Source organism: Phaseolus vulgaris, chromosome 5, assembly GCF_051622355.1.
Source record: "Phaseolus vulgaris cultivar YP4 chromosome 5, ASM5162235v1, whole genome shotgun sequence".
NCBI classification, from domain to species: domain Eukaryota; kingdom Viridiplantae; phylum Streptophyta; class Magnoliopsida; order Fabales; family Fabaceae; genus Phaseolus; species Phaseolus vulgaris.
Window position 1 is genome coordinate 1,917,387 of NC_143502.1, and position 15,046 is coordinate 1,932,432.

Consider the following 15,046-nt stretch of genomic DNA (forward strand, 5'->3'; position numbering starts at 1 on the left):
GACCAAATCTTATAATTATCATTAGATAAAACTCTAGCTTTCCAAATTAAATCAGATTTGATATTTATGTTTTATTTTCCAAATAAAAGATGTTTTGGACTGGGACGGGAATTTCAGTGGCAGCATTTATAGAGTATGTTGGGATACAAAGTTGAAAGTGGTTAATAAAAAGCTTTTACTGAAAAAGGCTATTTCTAGAAGAGAAAATTTTAAAAGAACTTGATTTTATATCCAAACAAGAACTAAGGCTTGAGCGTTCAACATCTGACCTTTCTAATTTTCATTCGATCATATAGATATTTGTTTCACCAAGGTATGTAGGTACCATTCATATACCTGCTTTACATCATTACACAGCAACGATGAACATATAGTAGAAGCATTTGCATATGTTATGTAACTAAAAAAGCAAAGGAGGAAGGTGAACCTCAGATTTCAAAACTCCCTTTTTCTAATCATTTTTTCCTATTGTTGAAAGCCAGGTAAAAAAACAAAACCAACTTTACCATTCAAAATCATGTAAACCCAAAAAATTGAAAGAGTGAGCATTCCCATCATGTTAGGACTATCTCTTACCTGCAAGGAAGGGCATTTCAAAATGTAACAATTATCAGTACGTAATCGTTTTTTTCTCTTTCCATTTTAAAAATTAATCACTAATCATGCTGAAAAATTGCTGCTAAAGTGTTCAACTTTGTCTAAAAAACTAGCAATTTTTTTAAAATACATTTTCCATGAAAAACAATATACAAATTTAGACAAGTTATTCAGTTTAGCAATAGTTTGTTTACACAATTACTGAAATTTATTTTTAAAAAAGGACAGCATGTGTAAAACATTGCATTATCCCCCAATGCCACAGGCTAAAGTAGAAGGCTGGTACCCGAGTTAAGGGGAAAAATGCTCGAACCAATTAACTATGGTCAGGTCAAATTGGCTAGGTTTCTCAATAATATAAACTAACCTAGCTTGAAGCAAACCAATCAAATTTAGGTCAGGTTATGATATTGGTTATGAATATTTATATATTTTTTAAAACTTTGACAGAGAAAATTAAATTAAATAGTAAGGAGATTTCAGATTGTGTATTTAAAAAATTTAAAATATTATTCATAGAAGAAAAAAACTGCAGTTCAAGACAGTTTGAACTCAAGTGGTTCGACTGTATGAGTATGACCTCAATAATCGTTGGTTACATCCCTGTGGACCTGATTTAACCAGTTTATCCAAACTAGAGGTATTTTGGTTAGGGTTCATCAATCTATCCGGATTCTTGATGACCCCATAGAACTTGCAATGCAATATTTGAACAGAGAACTACAGTAATTATCGAAACTAACCTTTAAGAGCTAATACTTGATGTCCCAAAGCAGAGAGGAATTTTTGGTATCAATCGCATATTTAAGATCAGGTGACACCCTCCCAGACATTCTATGTGATAACAACCTTGACTTCAAAACAGCCAGCAACTCCTTATGACGTGATTCCTTTCTCTTGAGTACTTGTATGTAAGCATGGAATCCAAGCCATTCCACTTCTTCCTTCTCCAACTCCAGAATCGGCTCTACATCAGAATTAAGACTCATGGAGCACATCCTTTTCTTTATCAGCATATGCATATATCTGGCAGTTCAGCATGAAAGAAAACAATTGATTAATGGTTGTATACTCCATAGAGTTGAAGTATTCAGAAAGAAATACATAATCATTTGATCGAAAACTCATGCAGAGCATTAGTTTGATGAAAAATAATAGGTTAGACACTTCAGAAAGAAAGCAACATAATAATTCATTGATTCTGAAAAGTAAAAAAGATAAAAGTTCAGGGTGCTGCTGACTAAGTATTTCTAGAGTTAAGCTAAACAATCCTAACTGACTAGTAAGATCAAACTGTCACCAAAAGACTGGTTTAGATCCATCTGTCAACTAACTAACGACTTATAATTACACAAACTTAAGGTAAAACATACAGTATAAACATGTGTATGTTAGGTGCTAATTCATCCGAGAAAGTATACTCTGATAAGAAAAGTCTATCAAATCAAAATGAGAAAAGGCAGTCTTAATATAAGCTCCAAGGTAAGATCATGATATTACATTCATACCTCAAAGATCCCTGAATAATGTTTGAACAATATCTTTTGTGAAGTTTGAAGATGAATGATAGATCCCGAATATAACAATGAAACTTCATTGCACATAACAGAAATACTTGAAAAATATTTAATCTGACAACAGCTGCTGAATTTATATTCGAATCAAAGAATATCGGGTGGCATTTAGGTCTTAGAAAGAGACGCAGCTTCTCCTTAAGATTAATGCCTGGTTTACCTTGCCAGCGAACAGTAAGTGTGGAGCTTAAATGGTTACCCAAGTACCTGTTAGGCACATGGAATGGAACTACTTATTTCAAGGAAAAAACCAAAATCTTATCAAAATTTGTAATAGAACTAAAAAAATCTTATCAAAATTTGAAACTCTACACTCAAACATTAATGATTAATAAACATAGAAGAAGATGCCTATCTATAAAAAATGCTAATTATGACAACAAGATCTATCAAAAAGCTTTAAAAGAATATTAACCTAGTGTAGTCAGCCTGAATTTCCATAGTGGAGCAATTGATAAGAAGACCACTCCATCGAAGAAATGAAGTAGCACCATCTTCACCCACGTAAACCCTGTTCAATGAGGAACCTGATATCTGTTCTACATCAAAGTTCGCACCAAACTTTTTCCCATTCATGTAGCAATTGTAACCACGAAACCCTCTTTGTAGCCTGGAGAAAAAGCTATCTGCCTGCTTTTTAGAGGTTGATATGAAAAGGAAATCATCAATAAATCGCATTAGCATGTAAGAGGAAGATGATACTTTATCATCACAGTTGGTTTGCCCATCATCATTCTCCTTGCAGCTACCAGATTCAAGAGTCTTTTCAAGAAATGGAAATATTATATGTTTCTCCAAATGTCCATAATACATGGAACAAAGCAAAGATGACAAAATTCCTCCCTGGGGAATACCAATATCTTGCAAGTAAAATTTTCCATCAAACTGCAACACATTGTGCTTCACATGCTCCGTAAGATATGAAAACAGAACTTTCTTTTTTACAAGCTTACACCGTTCCTGATATAATACACGAGTTTAAATTAAGTAAAGGAATTTTTAAAGTAAAACTTGTTGGACATAAATAATCATATACTTTGAGAATTTACCACAATTTCTTTGAAAGTAAAACAATACTAAGACATTATAGCTTGAGAAATATGTACAGATTGGCAATTAGGCCGGCTTACCCCATATTTATATCAACCATATACATTTAATATTCCTAAAACACAATAAATTTAACCCACAACTCAATCGCTCTTATTGTTCTCAAAGATAGATGAGTCACAATTAGAACAATAGACTTAATTATTTCATTTATTTAAATTACATAGCATTAAACGATCATGTTTTGCTAGATTTGGATACGAGCACCAAAATCTCATAAAAAAAGCCACACTAGAGACATGGAAAAAAATGCATGACATTGCACTATAAGTAAAATCTATGAGAAATTTGAGTTATCATTGTTGAGAATGAGATATCATTTGTCTGCTCTCTCTCCTTTCTAGTAGTTACAGGTCTCGTTTGGTGCCTTTAGAGATTTCACATCAAAATCTGTAGGGACTTGGATATTATGAGATGCTCAGTCCCAAATCGAGTGCTATGAGATTCTCGATGGAATATTTAAATGTTGGTTGACCCCCTTAATAGCTAACTTTTAAGGAAAGGTTTCCCAAGTGCTTAGGTGTTTATCAATTGGTATCAAAGCTGACTGTTGATGGAATGCTCGGTAGAGTAGAATAATTAAGCTTTTGGTTCTCCCCCTTTAACAATTAGATTTTAAGGGTGGGTTTCCCAAGTGCATAGGTGTTTATCATTTTCTTTTCTCCAAACTGTATTTCCTGCTGAGATTTGGACAAAAGACTGTCAACAATAGTAAAATTTCCTGCACTGGGCTAAAGGTCATCAATATTAAGTGGGGTATGATATGCAACAGTGTTTTGGAGAAAATGAGGAACTATTTACTAAGGATGTTTCCATGAATTTGCAGGAAGCACTAGCTGACTAAGTTGTGGTATGATATGATAGACTGAAATTCTTTTACTTCTATATATGGTTTGAATGGGGAACATTAAAAGATAATAGGCTTATTGCTTATTATTGCGCAATTGGATTAGCTTATTTTGATGAAACATCGCTTTTGTTTGCTGCATCCTGAGAAAGCTTTTAAAAACAGAAAAGAATGGTTCCTAGAAAAAGAAGGCAATACCAAACATGCATTTAGTCTTATTAGTGTTAGGCACAGACCTACACTTCTAGTACTAACATAGCTATCAATCTTGAATAGCAGTATAGAACAGCTGATCCCAAAACAGCCTCAATGGGATAGCAAGTAGTGTGACGGCCACTATTACAAAATTTTATATACAATTTACATAATATATATACTAGAAATTTATACAATTTCCTAATGTATAAATAAATAGTGCAAATTAAATCATATTAACTGAGTAGAAAAGGATGCTTCAAATTGTCCTTTGTGCCCAAGCCAATGCCTGGACCATGGAATCTAGTATAAAAAGATAATTAAATAAAACAAAATGTCATTTTAAAATATGAGTAATTTTAGTGCCTTTCTAAGCTTACAGACAAGGGATAAAAAGACAGTTTAAATTAAGGAAAATTCTTCCTACACCCAATCTCAATCTTTTTGAACATGCACCCTACATAATTTTAAATTTCCAAAAATGCCCTTCATTCTGAAAATAAAATCTGAAATGGGAAATAATACATTCCAAAAAAGTTGATCCAGAAGAGATTATTGTGTTCCGGCATAAAAATCTGGAAATCAAAATCCCTTTCCAGATAAAAAAATTGTAATACAAAAACTTCATTCCAGAAAAAAAAAAATCAAAAACATATTCCGAAAAAGGGGTCCAGAATGTATTTTTACATGTACCCATTTTATTTAGGGGTATTTTTGTCTTTTCATACTAAAATTGGGTGCAGGAAGTAATTGCCTTAAATTAATATACATCTCCAATACCCCGTCCACATGTTAATTAATCATAAATAGGAGGAAAAGAAATATCATATTTATACATTTATGCTTGAATGTGTAAACTTGTGACAAAATTAAACAGAATAGATGATGACGTGACGTGCAGTATACACACCCAGTTGACTTTCTCCCATGAAAAATAATACCTGGTTAACAAAGACAGAATGCCGGGAATGAGCGGATGTAAATGAAGTGAATCGTGTGTGACCATTGTTGCTTGTTTCATCCAACATTGTAAATTGCTTTTGAACCCACAAAGACTTTTTTGTGCAAACAACTTGATCACACTGCTTAAGAATATATTCATCTTTCAGTAGAACATTTTTAACTATGCCAAGAAGGTTGTTCTGATCAATAGAATCAAATGCTTGCAACACATCAGATGTAACAATGAATAAATTAGGCATAGTTCCTGGTTTTTTCTTTTGGCCAACCAAAAATGGGCATAGTTTTTTGTAAACATCATTGTAGTCAAACACCGAAGAACCTAGCTTGTCAGGATTCTCGAACAGAATTCCTTTTAGAATAGTGTGGGCATCACGAAGAACAGAATTTACAGATGGATAACGTTTACACTTGATTTTCTGGTGGTTTACCTTCCCTTCGGTTCTACAATTCCGAACTCCCATAGTGGACAAAGACAATGGCATTGTTGACGAACCTTTCAGATTTGCCACCATCCTTACTCCATTTTCTTTGGGTTGAAGTCTAAGTTTTGAAAACCCAAATGGTCTACCTCTAAGAATATTATGTACAGCTACATCATCCAGGTAACTGTATCTCCGGTCTCTGAAGCAGGCAATAGTGTTAGCAACCAACTTTTCCCAAACTGGTTTTGGATAATAGTAAATATCTTGCTTCCCTTTCTCACTTTCAGTAACATAAAAGTTTGCTTGCAGCAAAGGTACAACCAGACAAGAGAAATACCAGAAGATCCACTTCTCCAACAGCTTGCGTTTGACAACATGCACAACATCATTCCTATTCTTGAATTCTTTATGAAACAATTCATTTTGCCCTTCTATATACTTTAGAACACGGGCATTTTTACTACTTAAGAAATATTTATTTGATAAGAAAGGAAACAATGATATTTTAAGTTTGTGCATGCATAGCTTTAAAGGGAATTTCTCAAATCTTCGTAGGTGTATGAACTTTGAAATATTTCTCCTCATTATTCTCCAAGCAGGAGGAGTACCTAATATTTCCGAAGGAAGTAAACTCCTAGAAACAGCCCATATGAAAGATACAACTTGACTTTTTGAGCAGTATGAATTAAATTCATCAGATTGCGAAGATATTGCTTCCAAAGTATCCACACAGTCTTTAGTACCCAACTCCTGATATTTCTTGCGCAAATTTGTCCCTGATTCATTGACCTGCAGTAAAAATTTAGTTTCAAAGGTATATGATATTTCTTTGAATATGGAAAAGTAAGAGTATCATAACTATTAGGAAAAAGCTACAAACTTGCAAGCACTAGAGAGATTCTAATTTCTATGTGTGAATCAACTTGAACACAAAAATGTACCCATGCACATCCACTGAGAATTCTAGGGAAAGTTATACATAACCTCACCAAGGAAGTGGAAACTTCTTGAATCAACCGACTAGCACTTTAGTATTCTAAAAGGGGGGGAAATATAACCTGAAGTCCGGAACTTGATCTTCTAATTTTATTTTTAACCAATGACGGAAAAACACAATGCTTATTCAAGAGTTTTGTATGCTGGCAACACCGTGTCCTACGAATGAGATGCTTAAACCACTTAACAAGAGAGTGATACCTGCAGAAAGAGCACTTAATTTTTTTTAAAATAATTACAACTTATAAGAAATTAGATAATTCATCATTGACTTAAATCTAGTATATCAAAAGATCATCTAAACTGCTCGATGCGAATCGTTAGAAAACTGAAATAATAAAAGGAGCAATTCGAAAACATGAAGAAACAAGTGTAATTAAAATTGAAAGTGTAATAACATTCATATTTAAGAATGTGTTGTAATAAAAAGGGCCTGCCTGAACTTACAGGCATTCAGAGTCAATGAGACATGAGTCATTGCTGTGCAAACAAGACGTTGGCGGAGCACTCACATTTACATCAGAGAAGCCAAAAATATGGCCAATGAGATGCTTTGAACAAGCCAAATTTGGCTTTAAGGAATATAAAATATCTGAAGATAATCAGTGAAGGAAAAAGCATACTATCTTTGAATTAGAAGGAGCAACACAATAGGCTCTTATGACATTATTATAATAGGGTAAAATAATGTCTTTAATACAAGGGTAAAATAAAGTAATGTCTCTATACGGAATTTGAACAGCAAGAAATTGTGTAAGAATTAATAAAACAGTTCAAGCTTGAGCTTGTAAATATAGGAGCAAATCCATGTAAAGTATTAAAGTATCAATGATGAAGGGAAACCAAAATATCCCATCCAAGAAGTGCCAAGTATAACATTGAACGTCTTAGCTTTGGTGTATAGAGAGGATTGCTGGTAATTGTGTGTCTTGTACACATATGAGTACTCTTATTTATAGTGAAGAAAAACAAAAACAATAACTAAAAATGAGAAATGTTTGCTAAGATATTTCCCTATTTAATGTAATCAAATCATATCTCTAACATGGTGGATACTTTTCTTTGGAAGAACTGAATGAGAAGATTCCAGGCTATAAAAAATAGATTGCCTTTGGATATTGGTCCTCTTAGGAACAGCTGGAAGAGATTGCAAGATTAAACAGCAAGAACATTGCAATGACATCTGCAGCTAAACAACATTTAAGAAGCATGTGAATATAAGATAAACAATTATTGGAAGATAAGTTATGCCAAATCAGCATTGAAATAGTAAATTACTGTTGGTGAAGATTGAAATAGATCCTATGGTCCTCTTGTAGCTCAGCATTAATAATTTTGGTAACGGAGTTGTAACCTACCATCAACATCTCAACGCTCACTCCATCATTAACATATTCCAAAACTATAATCTGCATTCTTCTGAAAAAAGGATTTACTGTAGAGTAACTAGAATCTGAATGAAGATATGTCCATCAACAGTTTTCATCAGGCAGGCTAGTTTCCGTTGCTTTTTTTTGAGATTTTGCTAGCTGGATTTTAAAGCTTGCCTGGAGAATATGCTTGAAAATATTGTAGGTCTTATGACTGAAGCAAATTCCTTTACTCTTTTATGATGTTACTTTGTAACCTAAGGTATATTATTATGCCTCCTTTCTATCTTGGTGAACTTTTCTATTATGAAGAAAAAGTACTTTGTGTTGTGCCTATGGTAGATATGCTAACTTTCAGGGAATTCATTGCATGTTTCTCATTGTAATTAGTTACTTTTTTGCTCGTGGATTCCACCACGGTACAAATTTCTACACGCCAGAGTCTAGCTTTAGAGAATTACTATTTTCAATACCACTTATTGATGCAAATGATTATTGGAAGCAGACAATCTAAACTATTTCAGCACTTCATAAAAATATCACATGATTCTATCAACAGTAAAGACCAAAGGTAAAAAACATCAAATATAATGGAAATAGATTAGAATATGTAACAAACTATGTGAACTTTTCTAGCACTTTATAAAAATATCCCGTGATTCCATCAACAGTAAAGATCAAGTATAATGGAAATAGATTAGATTACATTTCCTCCAGTTAGAAATGAACCGGACCAACTCAAGTACTCAACTACAACGTTAGCTAAATGAAGGATATTTCCCAAGTCTCATAAGGAGCACTATGTTCATATTCCGAGTCAATAAGGAATCTAATACCTACAATATCAAAGTACAATGAAATGTCTTTAGAAGTTTAACTTCCTCTAAATGTTGAATGATTACAGAAGAGTAAATAATTATTATCATTATTGCACTATGCACTGAATCCAAAAGAAGTAAAACAGCCTAAAGATTTCCTTCATTCTTATCAATCCATACAATTATAAAAATTATTACACAAAAAATTATCAATATTTTGCATTGATGCTAATAAAAAAAAGTGTGGAGTACATGAAGAATACAAGTTCTATACAAAAATGAATCAAATACATACCAAAATTTCAGGACAAATGTTTGTAAGTGGCATTCTATAATAGTTGATCAAAACAATTAATCACCTTTGCATGATAACTTAAGCTGCTGGTGCTTGGCGGACGCAGGCAATCTGAACCAGTGGGAAGTATATTGCAATGTATATTTAGACTATTTCCTTCAAGGGTTGACTGATTTTGCATTTTGCAACGGCGTCGCTGCCATCTAAATGGCCTACAACGCTTTCCTAGCCTAGGTGTAACACAATTTGAACCTTGTTTTCCTTCAGACTCCAACTTCCTTATTACAGTTTCAGTTCTTGTCGACTTAGGAACTTCAGAAACACTGACATCATAATTCCTGCTCCCATGATGCCTGATCAGTTGCATTGAAGACTTATCAGTTATGCCAAGGTTACTTGAAAAGCCCAGAGGATCATTGATACTACAAGAAATATCACACTTTCGTTTCTCTACTGGTAGGTCATCAGCATCAGCTCTCTTCCTCTTTTGCTCGCCTATTGCAAATAAAACCCATTATTGCAACATCTTACATTCCCAATATGTCACGTTTCTCGAACTAATCATTTAAGTTGTCAGGAAACATGACACAAGATAACGATAAGAATAAATTGGTTCAAAAACATCCACAGTTCATTGATTTCTGAGTTTATCCATAACTGATATACAGCAAAGACAATGTTTACTGATTTCTCAAATGTGTCAATTTACATTAAAATCTTCTAAGAATTTCTGAATTTCTAGACAAGTAATTTTAAGATCATAGAATCAAATACTGATCAACAGTCTGGCACTGTATGGAAGTCTAAATCAATAACAAAACCTTGTATGCTTTAAGAAACACGGTGGATTTATGAGTTAGGATCCATTTATACCAGGTGTAATGTAAGTATGAAGACTTACACCCAATCCCAACCATTAATTTTATCAAATATGATGATGTTGAAAATTTAATCAGAGAAGATTTTACAACCATATCCATGAACTGATTCAAACCATCAGATATGATAAATTAATGGTAGGGATTTGGTGTAAGTCTTACACATATTGTAAGCAGGTCCTAATTGTGGATTTAAACATGCTAAATGCATATATATTATTGCAATAACAAAAATCATAGATAAACAGACACTTACCATATGCCTGATAGCCAAACCTTCGCGAACCCGTGAGCATATCAAAACATAGACGACTGATAGGAGGACCTCCCACCTGGTGGTGTTTTCCAAGGGGAGTTGCCAAGAATATTGATGTATTCCTTAGTAGGTAAATCATAAAATCATCCCCAACCTGCATTGATGAAAGTTTTTACCAAGTTTTGATAAGAATAAAGCATAAAAACTACATTAATCTAAACAATGATGATCCTAAAAATCTTTATATCATCAAATACCCTGCTTAACAGAAGACACCAAGATGCACTGGATAGAAGCTCCACAGTAAGGCTTGAACATTTACTCTGCATATGAAGTTCAAACGGGAAAACAAACACCCTAAATCATAATAGTCTTCATAAAAAATTGTATTATTGCATCCTTTGATATTCCTCCATTTGACAATTTATATCATGTCAACACTCAGTATTTAACTAAAATATCAGATAACAGACCTAGTGTGCAAACAAAAACCATTAACAAGAATGCAACCTTGAGAGATGAAATAGCATAAAAGCCACTTAATTCGCAGTGCAAAACCATAGTTGAAGAACTAAGGATCAACAACGTCTTAATTAATAAAACAAATCACTTTAGGTAGTACCGAATGAACGCAATTGCATTATAACTCCGTGAAATATCTAATCCATCAGTATGAATATACAATGGAAAAACGGCAACATAGACAACAAAAAAAACAATTCCCGAGTGTAAAAAATAACACAAATAACCTAAAAAATGGTACAATAGAAAGGAAGAACTTGTCACCCTATCATAACCAGAGCACAATACATTGGAATCTGCTGGTACCCTTTGATGCAGCATCTGTTCAATGGTCCTCTTTACAACCTGAAAGCCAAAAAAAGCATTTATAAACCATTATCTCGAGGATTCTACCCAAAAAACCAAACCCCAACACAGGGGAAAGCATATCCTACATTTTTCAACAAGTAAACTGTCAAAAACAGAAATCAAACAGTGATAACCATAATCTATAACGTTCAGAATGAAGTGGAAAACTGTATTAATCTCACTATGGGATGGAATTAAATATCCGAGTATCAGAAACCTAAATATAAATTAGCAGAAAACAATCAAGGAAACCCTCTATTTCCTTGCCCAAGCTAGGTTTAATTCTCAAGGACATATTTCCTCCCCGAGACCCCTCTCTCTGTATAACAGATACCTCCTTCCCCCAACCATCCCCCTGCATCGTGCCTTCTCATTTTAACTATGTTTTTGGAACCTAACTCAACTCAACAAATCTGGTTTATTGGTAAGTAGTGTACCCCATTTATTTACATGTTCGTGACAATATCTCATAAGTTTATGTGAGACTTGGGTTGTTTTTCTAAGCACTTTTGGACTTGCAGCAGTAATAATATTATAAGTAGACAATAATGGATTAGACAAACTCTGACATCATATAATAAAATAATATGATATCAGAGTTTGTCCCAGTTATGTACATTGTTATCTTGGTACTATCGCTAGTCTATTGGAACATTTTTCCCAATAATGATTAAGGATACAGTAGAAAAAAAAATTATTGTTCAGTTGATTGTTGAATATAATATATTGAGTCAGTTATTAACAGTCTAATGATTAAGAGGTTCTTATAATGCATTGCAGTCTTTTGTGTTGTCTAACTTTTTTTATTTGTCAGTTTTTTAGAAGGAGACTTATTGGTTCTTATAATGCTTACAGTTCTGCAATGTATCTATTTAAAACGCTATATTACTCTGAATAATAGGTATAAGAGAAAGAAAAAGTAAACTCATATAAAACACTATGATACACATTCAACGTAAAAACCTTAACTATGAGTGATTTGGATCTCTTTTTTCCTTAAATCTCACTTAACTTTCAGATTTCTAGTAGCTCAAACTTGTACTCCTAAGATTTAGTACCTGATTTTGGGACAAGCCGGAGAGGGGGACGAAGACCGGGAGCGAAGGTGCGTTTTCGGAAACGACGACGTAGCACTGACTGAGGAGTTTGCGGTAATCGGAAGGATCGTCAGGTCGGAGGAGAAAGGACTTGGCGTCGAGGGTGCAGCCAAGGCAATGGCGTCCGTTGCAGCGGCAAAGCTGCGGCGGAGGAGGGAGCAAGGATGTGACGGTGTCGGAGAGGGTTCGCGCTCGGTGGCGGAACATGCGCCACAAAACGCCGGGAACCGATCGCTTGTTGCGCTTCCGTGCCATTTTGGCGGGAAAGTGATGGAAGAGTGAACGACAGAAATAATTTCAAATTAGAGAGAGTGAATTTATTAATTACTTTAGATGATAAAATGGAAAGTAAAAAAAAAAAATAGAAAGTAAGATTATTCGGTGTAATTTATTAATATTTATAGCCTTTACTATGAAAATTAAAAAATATTAAATAAAATAAATTTTTTAATAATAAAGAATTTATTTAAGTTTTTAACTTTTTTATTTTTTATCCAATCTATCTAAAAAAAATCTTTTTTTTCTTCTACTTCTTCATTTTTTTCATCATGCAAACTCTGTCAGTGATGTTGATGGAAATACCTAAATGATATAACTTAAATAAAATAAAATAAAAATCATTTTGATACTAAAAAGGAAAAAAGAACCAAATTGAAACTAATAAATAAAATAAATGTAAAAGGTATAGTTAAAAAAATGAAGTCTATTTTTCAGAGATATGTTTTGGTTTGCTTTGCTGGAAGACTTTTTAAAGGCTATTTATACTAATTATAATAGTAAAATTTTATATTATCATGTAAATATATTGTATGTATTTATATATAACTATTTATATAAAACGTAACATAGTAAATTATTTATTTAAAAACTTCTTATCTAATGAGCTTCTTAAACCATATATAAATTTATCCTTTGATAATTTTATAAATTTGATTTTTTTTTGCGGAGTAATAAAAAAAATTCTGTCTTTCTCTTTCTATACGTATAAATACTTGTTGCTTTAGTATTGATCGATGGCAAAAAAATTTATTTAATTTAGTTGAGAAGAATATAAGTTTTTTTTTAAACAGCAAGAAGAATATAAGTTTGATAATAAGTGTTGAGTAAATTTTTGTCAACCTAGTTCGAATGAGTTATCATTTTAATTAGCAATTCACAACCAACTGTTTATTAATTAATTGTCAATAAAGATTAAGAACTACTTATTAGTTAATATTAATAAATGGTCATCTCAAAATTATTGCATAGCATTTAAAATTATACACAACCAAAATTCACAATGACTAAACACAAAACATAAATTTGTTAAGCTCACTCCCGTTAATTCTTCATGCACTTTATTATAAGTAGTTTGTAATATTTTCTTTTGGACAAAACATTTTTTTTATTTTTTTCTTTTTACTTTTAATAATATTTTTTTTCATGTGATGATAAATGATTGTTGTTACTTGAGGTGTGAGTCTAACTGAGATGTCAAGTGTCTAACTGATATGTCAAGTTGCATAATGATACCTAATATGAAAGCTTTTATGACAAAAAACAATTTATACATAATATTGATGGAATTAATTAAGGGGTAATTAAGTAGGCCTCACAATACATCGATTATTATTTCTTAGATAGGAACAACACGAGATATGAGCTTTATTTATATTTGACAACTAATGATCTAGTTGTGCTCCTTAATAAGCTGAGTATCAATGTTCTTGCTGAGCTCAACTCCCCATTGCATAAAGTTGTGAGGATCAGGAATGTGGTTTTCTTGTTTCTCAAACTCCATTGCAAACTGCATCACACTGCCATTTTTCTTTGGAGTAACTTGCAAATTAAATTTAAAGCTCTTGTAATGTTCCAACAGGTCTCCCTCTATAACTTTGAAACTCACTTTATAATTTTCCCTATTTATTCCTTCAACCACCTCCTTTGCCACACAATTGTTTCCATCTGTTGTTGTTCAAACTAAAATTTCAGTTTCTTTATAAACTTATTTCTCTTTAATTTCTCAAAAAAAATGGCACCAAGAATCACAATGTCTCAAATTATTCATGTAAATCAAATTCTGATTATGATGTTCTTAAGAGAAATTGTGAGGAACATAATGTTTTGTTAATAAGGTTTTGAAATGGAAGTTTGCATACCATGTGTGTAATTCCAAGAAATGATGGATCCCTCGGTGCCCCATTCTCCTTTGTGAATTTGAATAGACTTTACTTTCTGAGGTGACATGTTAGCAATATCGTGTGGCCTATTGCAAAAAACATCATAGAACTGCTTAGCAGAAGCCTTGATATGGATCTTAGTTTCAATCTTTTGAAATTGAGAGTATGCCATTTTTGCTTCACTCCTAAGAAGATATGAAAAATATGTGGACAATACACCTATATATATACTCCTCTTGTCTTGTTGGAGTAACCTAACAACACATAACCTAATTAAGTCTTTTATAAATTGAGTTATTTATTAAAAGTTTTCCTTCTTTTAGATGAAAATAAAATATATTTAAAATATTAATATAATTTTTTTTTTTAAAAATAATTAAAAGTATTCCAATTTATGAAGTAATTAAAACTTAATTATATATAATATGATCTAGAAAAAATCACATTAGTTTAGGAAAAGAATTGGAGGCAACATTTCTTAATAAAAAATAACCTTAGAATTCATTTTGCATTTTGTTTGATCATTGATTTTTTCTAAATTAAAGGAATATATGTGTTTTTGATGTTTCAGCTGAACCACCACTAGTGGAGGAGGCATC

The 15,046-nt window shown here is 32.5% G+C and overlaps 2 protein-coding genes across 7 annotated transcripts; both read right to left on the reverse strand.

Annotated features, from left to right (window-relative positions):
* Positions 1–249: 249 nt before the first annotated feature.
* On the reverse strand, positions 250–12,664 carry TERT (telomerase reverse transcriptase). 6 transcript variants are annotated; one of them, XM_068642919.2, is made up of 14 exons: positions 12,250–12,664; positions 11,132–11,188; positions 10,579–10,644; positions 10,322–10,475; positions 9,628–9,682; positions 9,252–9,540; positions 7,761–7,893; positions 7,152–7,296; positions 6,767–6,905; positions 5,265–6,497; positions 2,587–3,131; positions 2,106–2,378; positions 1,341–1,623; positions 250–576 (listed from the first exon to the last, which is right to left on the reverse strand). In XM_068642919.2, exons 1-13 carry the CDS (start codon positions 12,541–12,543, stop codon positions 1,350–1,352), a joined length of 3,657 nt encoding a protein of 1,218 aa, XP_068499020.2. In that variant the 5' UTR covers positions 12,544–12,664; the 3' UTR covers positions 250–576; positions 1,341–1,349. The 6 variants fall into 6 exon arrangements, with proteins under 6 accessions (XP_068499020.2, XP_068499019.2, XP_068499018.2 ...); XM_068642918.2 differs by having other exon boundaries at positions 11,108–11,188; positions 12,250–12,663; XM_068642917.2 differs by having other exon boundaries at positions 9,252–9,682; positions 12,250–12,662.
* A 1,167-nt stretch (positions 12,665–13,831) lies between these two features.
* LOC137836126 (MLP-like protein 31) lies at positions 13,832–14,651 on the reverse strand. The gene is made up of 2 exons (XM_090302552.1): positions 14,427–14,651; positions 13,832–14,232 (listed from the first exon to the last, which is right to left on the reverse strand). The coding sequence occupies exons 1-2, from the start codon at positions 14,617–14,619 to the stop codon at positions 13,958–13,960; spliced, it is 468 nt and encodes a 155-aa protein (XP_090158678.1). The 5' UTR covers positions 14,620–14,651; the 3' UTR covers positions 13,832–13,957.
* Between the last annotated feature and the right edge of the window lie 395 nt (positions 14,652–15,046).